The 6,000-nt window shown below is 38.4% G+C and overlaps 1 protein-coding gene across 1 annotated transcript; it reads left to right on the forward strand.

Moving 5' to 3' along the window:
* The first annotated feature begins 3,278 nt into the window (after positions 1 to 3,278).
* On the forward strand, positions 3,279 to 4,247 carry LOC124243767 (olfactory receptor 7A17-like). The gene has a single exon (XM_046669738.1). The coding sequence runs from the start codon at positions 3,279 to 3,281 to the stop codon at positions 4,245 to 4,247; it is 969 nt and encodes a 322-aa protein (XP_046525694.1).
* Positions 4,248 to 6,000: the final 1,753 nt, after the last annotated feature.

A 6,000-nucleotide genomic window follows, 5' to 3' on the forward strand; every position in this document is an offset into this window, starting at 1 on the left:
TGCCTTTAAGTCTGAAGCATGTCTCCTGCGTGAAGCATATCTATTTGTCTTTCTTTTTTGTCCATTCAGCTATCCTATGTCTTTTGATTGGAGGATCTAGTCCATTGACACTTAAATTAGCTATTGACAAAGTATGTATGTATTGCAGTTTTATTACTTTTTTTCTGAGTGCTTTAGTAGTTCTCTGTTCATTTCTTCTTCTCTTGCTCTCTTCCCTTATGATTTGATGGCTTTGTTTAGTAATTAACCAAAGTTTTATAAAGAAAAGACTTAAAGATGGTGGTGATTTGTGTTGAAAGTATGTAACTCCTAATTTATTTGTTAAAAGCATCATGAAGCCAAAGGTTATAGTACTCATAGTTTTATACCAAAGGGACACACATCTTTCCCCTGTGGAAGAGGTGGATAGAAATTTTCTATTGATATCAGGAAGAGTTCACTGCAACAACTCAATACTTTTGAGGCCCAAAGGACCTAGTCAAAACAGATTCATTAGTCTTAGATTTGGAGACATCATTAACTCAAGATTGGGATAAGACACAATGTCCTCTGGAAGACAAGGAAATTCATGGTTTCTAATCTGGTCTCTTGGGAAGAAAGAATCAGCAGGAATAATTTCTTTTGTATCCAAACCAGTGTCCCACATGGAAATGATGTGCTCACAGGTGTGAGTAACAATGGAGAAGGTGCGTAATTAGCCGACATAGGGAGCCGTAAATGTCACTTCTGCTTCAGGCCTCCTGTGTGCAGCATTGAGCTGGATCGACATGGTTGCTGCTTTTGGAATCCTAAGTCTCACTAGGCAACTGATATTTCATTACTTCCTGCTGTTCCTTCTGGGAACAGAGCTTAAGTCTCTTTCATCAAACATCCAGGAAGGAATTTACAGATCTTCCTCTCAGAGACCTCATCCAGGTGAGAGCTCAGTAGGTACTTCTCGAAGGATTCAGAGACAAAGGGAGAGAACATTTACCTTAGGCCAGCTGAAAGCCAAAGCAACCTAGGCCAGAGCTGAATGATTGTCATGTTATTTTCTACGTAGATTAAATAATTTATAATTAATTTATTTAATATGTTAAAAAGAGAAATGTCATTTGGTCTCAGAAATAGAAGGGTTATTGTTATAAATCAGTGATGGGAAAGGGCATCCAGTTGGATGAGAACAAAAAAAGGAATGGTGGTTCCGGTAAAATTAGAACCTGTCAGAGGACTTTTGCTCCTAAGGCATTGTAAAATAGACAATTAGGTTTGGAAAACTGTGCAGTGAACTGAGGGAAATTTTTTAAAGTGCACAAGATGGGGTGTATTTGACCATGTTCTGTATTTGTTATGAATCTCATACCAAAGAAATAGATATTACATTGCAACAGCAGTTCTTGAGACATGCATTTCACAGTATTCTCTGACATGCTGGGGATTTACATAAAAAATGTACTTAATATGCAAAAAGTTATGCTAATCAGATTTACTTTAAAATTAGTTAATTACTTAAAAGTCGGTAAGTAACAGACATTGCAGAGGTAGAAGAAAAAATTTATCTTCAGCTGCTCACTAGTGATATTCCTTCATTAACTAACAATCATTAACTTTGCTAAGCATTTCACATGTATTGACTAAATCTGTTGACAATTTCCAGGCAATGGATACCACTATCCCTACTTTTTGAGTGAGAATATTAACATTCAGAATGGTTCAAGTACTCTCATGGACAAACAGCTAATATGTGGTAGATCCAAAAGTCAAATCTCCATTTTATGATTCCAATGTTTTGCATTTAATGTCATTTACAAAGTGTTTTTACCATTTAATCTTTAAAAATCTCCCACTATCATTGCACATTGTATATTTTCTGTTGTAAATTAAGGGTTTATTCCTTTTCCTCATTTTTATAGCAGGATGCACAAAGCGTCTTAATGTTGTAAGGTATCTTTCCTTTTTCCTAAGAATAAATTGTGTTTTTTTCTGCTATGTTAATTATTCTGGGCTTCAAAGGAATATACGTGTGGTTGGAATGCTGCCAGAACCAAGGAAGGTTTCTCCTCATCACAACCTCTCAGGGACCACATGAGCATTTTAGGTCCTTTATCCCACTCATATCTAAATGATCCTCTCTCTGTTTTGGAAGTGCTTTTTGTGTTTCTTTAAATACAGGGCACAAAATAGTCATATGAATATGGAGGCTAATACATGAATACATAAATACATATTCATTTGAGGCTTACTAACTGGAATTTGGGTACTATTTCTACATTCTTTAGGGTAAAAATAACCTAATGTTGACAGCTTCCTTGTATCATTTATTTCCGAATTATTGTGGCTGGAGTGAGAAGAACCTGCTAGTCTCATGTCTCCAGGAGGTCATTGTGCACTGCGTGTGTGTGCCTGTGTATTTTGTGGGACAAGAGCAGTTCTTAGGGCAGTGGTATCTAGCCCATATGCTCCAAAATGTGACTCTAAGATAACAGATGCCACAATGTTAGCCAGCAGACAGAAATGAAGGGATTATTTCTATTCAGAGGATTCCTTAGAAACAAAATCAATGAAGTGCAAGGAACAATGTAAATGAGTGACTCCCTGTGTCTTGAAGCTTCAGGTGCAGCTAGAAGGCCATCTCATTTCTCAACATCCTCGGACACTGTCTCTCATCCCTCTCCTTCTGCTCATTCCCCTCACCACTCTGGCTCCATTTTGAATGTTGAATACCCGAGACAAGAGTATTGCTCCTGTCTCAGGGTCTTTTCTCTGTCTCTTTCTTCTACAAGGCAAACACTTACCAAAACACCCTTGTGTCTCCCACTTTGTCTTCCTTTTACACAGGTTTTCATGAATTACCAGGGAAAACTAACAGCTCTACTGACTCTTTATTATCTGTACTTGTTTTTCTTCATAGCATCTGTCACCATGTGACATGATATATAATATTTATTTGCTTATATTCTTTCACCATCACTATATTTTTGGGCTTTTGTTTCTCAGAATCCTATCATTTTTGCCTAGAAGATGGTCAGTACTCAACATATATTCTTCAAATCATCAAAGAATTTCTACTTAAAATTGTGTAATATATGGCCTCTTGGGGAAAAATCTGAGTGAGACAGGAATTTCTGGTCAGAAATGTCAGGGGAGATCCCTTAAAATCTATTAGATCCATACAAAGAATATGTATTGATTTCTTAACTGTAATATACAAGTTGTAACATTTGAACTGTGTTAGCAATGACTATTTGTGTGAAAATTAGTCATGTCATTTTTTCATTCCTAGTCTTAACCACTACTACATGGTACCAGGCAATGGTACACAAAATTCAGAATTTCTTCTTCTGGGATTATCAAAGGAACAAGAACTGGAGCCCCTCATATTTGGGCTTTTCATCTTCATGTACCTTGCAACGATATTGGGAAACCTGCTCATCATCCTGGTCACTGTCTCAGACTCCCACCTCCACACACCCATGTACTTCTTCCTCTCCAATTTGTCCTTTGTAGACATCTGTTTCACCTCCACCACCATCCCAAAGATGCTAGTGAATATACAGACGCAGAGCAAAGTGATAACTTACAAAGGCTGCATCAGCCAGATGTATTTTTACATACTTTTTGCAGTGTTGGATGATTTCCATCTGGCTGTAATGGCCTATGACCGTTTCTTGGCCATCTGTCACCCCTTGTCCTACACAGTCATGATGAGCCCCCAGCTCTGTAAACTTCTAGTTCTGATATCTTGGCTCATAAGTGCCCTGCATTCCTTGTTAGAAAGCTTAATGGTGTTGCGACTGTCCTTCTGCACTGACTTGGAAATCCCCCACTTTTTCTGTGAAATCAAACAGGTGATCCGACTTGCCTGTTCTGACTATTCTCTCAGTGACACGGTTATGTATGTTACAGCAGTGCTGCTGGCTGGGGGTGCCCTTGCTGGTATCCTTTACTCGTACTCAAAGGTAGTTTCCTCCATATGTGGAATCCCTTCAGCTCAGGGGAAGTATAAAGCATTTTCCACCTGTGTGTCTCACCTCTCAGTTGTCTCCTTATATTATTTTTCAAGCCTAGGAGTGTACCTTCTCCCTGCTCCTACCCACAGTTCACGCTCAAGTGCTGCAGCCTCTGTGATGTACACTGTGGTCACGCCCATGCTGAACCCCTTCGTCTACAGTCTGAGGAACAAAGACATACAGGGGGCTCTGAAAAGAGTCGTTCAGATGGTATGTATCAAAAAGAAAATTGTTCTAGGGCTGAAGAAGTGCCCATGATTGCAGATCTTAAAGCCTCAGAAGCAGAAATTACTATTCTTTGATCAGATTCTGGGTATTAAACATGTTCTTTCACTTTATTTCCTGGAATTTCAATTTCTTTGATTTCCAATCTTTATATCATTTACGTAATTCACTTTTGGAAGCTTTCTGCTGTATTTGATGTATAGGCAGGTCTCCCCTTTGTCCATTTTCCTACTTTCACAAAGTTTTTCCCAACCTTAAGTCATAAATATTTGGAAATTCTCATTTTTTTCTTGGGGGAACTTGGGTTACCCAAAAATAATTTCTTCTCAAATTATGTAACAATGCAAGTAATTTTCCTCTAGTTTTCCTGAGAGATTAGTCGTGAGTTGTATTACTCATTAAAAAACAGTATACATGACAACCAAGGCTGTTTATGTAATTCATTTCAGCAAAATATGAAATCATATTTTTCATGTTGGGCCCATCGTTCTTTTCTATTTCTCTTCCTTAACTGCTCTTACAGATAACATGGTCTTTAATATGTTACTGTGTTTTGTAGCTGGTCTCCTGGCTTTTGTCTTATTCAGCTCAGTGTCCACAATGACTATGATAGTCACTGGCAAAAAGTTAATATCAAATATATATCTCCCAGTGGAGTCTACAGGGAAAGACAAATTTACATATGCAGTTTGACCTATTATGGTCTCAGAGTCAGAGATGACCTTAAAAAGGGGGAAACTAAGGGGCCAGCCCGGTGGCACAGCGGTTAAGTTCGCACATTCTGCTTTGGTGGCCCAGGGTTCACCGGTTCGAATCCCAGGTGCAGACATGGTGGCATTTGGCAAGCTATGCCGTGGCAGGTGTCCCACATATATAGTGGAGGAAGATGGGCAAGGATGTTAGCTCAGGGCCAGTATTCCTCAGCAAAAAGAGGAGGATTGGCAGCAGATATTAGCTCAGAGCTAATCTTCCTCAAAAAAAAAAATGAGGAAGCTAGATTTTAAATAGCAAATTTTGTTACTATGCAAAATATTTATTTTTCATGCTGTACATAGACTCTCTGAAGCGTGGAAGACTGTTGTCCACCAGTGGGGGGGTTCATGTTCTGTTACTTAATTACCTTCCTGATTTTGCTTGAAAACTTCTAGTGCTGCCTACAAATAGGACTCTTTCTATTGCTCTGTGAAATATCTCCCCATTTCTAAGTTTATTCATAACCACTAAAGGGGCAGTGAATGAGCAGTACCAAGGTCATTCATTATATATCTGCTTCATGCTCGGGAATCTCTTCAGTATTCCTCACAAAGGATGACTCACAAAAAAGCTTGGATTTCCACCCTGTGATGTGACTCAGGGTGAGAAGTTTTCTTGTGCACAAACACGCAAATCCTTCCAACTTCTCCAAATTCTGCAGAATAGAGCCTCAGTATAGCTGCTTGCTAATACTGTTATCTTAAATAAACTTGAATAAGAAAATAATCATGAATGCTATTTTCAGTATCAGAATGTGTGCCAAAAATAAAAAGCAGCAGATTATTACAAATGCCCCTATTACTGTTTGCTTTGATTATTCTATCAGTTAGCTTTTTCTGCATAACAAGCCATCCTAAATCAAATGTTTCAAAATAATGCTTTTATTATTGAATAGGATTACATGATGGGGAGTTATTTTGAACTCTGCTCAGATACTCACGAGGCTGTAGTCAGCTGTGAATCCCTACGTTGTGTGTCTGTAGTTCATCCAAGATGTTGAGTGAGACTGTAGTGCAACTCTGTCTTGAACCAA

Source organism: Equus quagga, chromosome 8, assembly GCF_021613505.1.
Source record: "Equus quagga isolate Etosha38 chromosome 8, UCLA_HA_Equagga_1.0, whole genome shotgun sequence".
Taxonomy (NCBI): domain Eukaryota; kingdom Metazoa; phylum Chordata; class Mammalia; order Perissodactyla; family Equidae; genus Equus; species Equus quagga.

Excerpts from the sequence above, each read along its gene's own strand:
- LOC124243767 (XM_046669738.1), top strand. The coding sequence starts at position 3,279 with ATGGTACCAGGCAATGGTACACAAAATTCAGAATTTCTTCTTCTGGGA.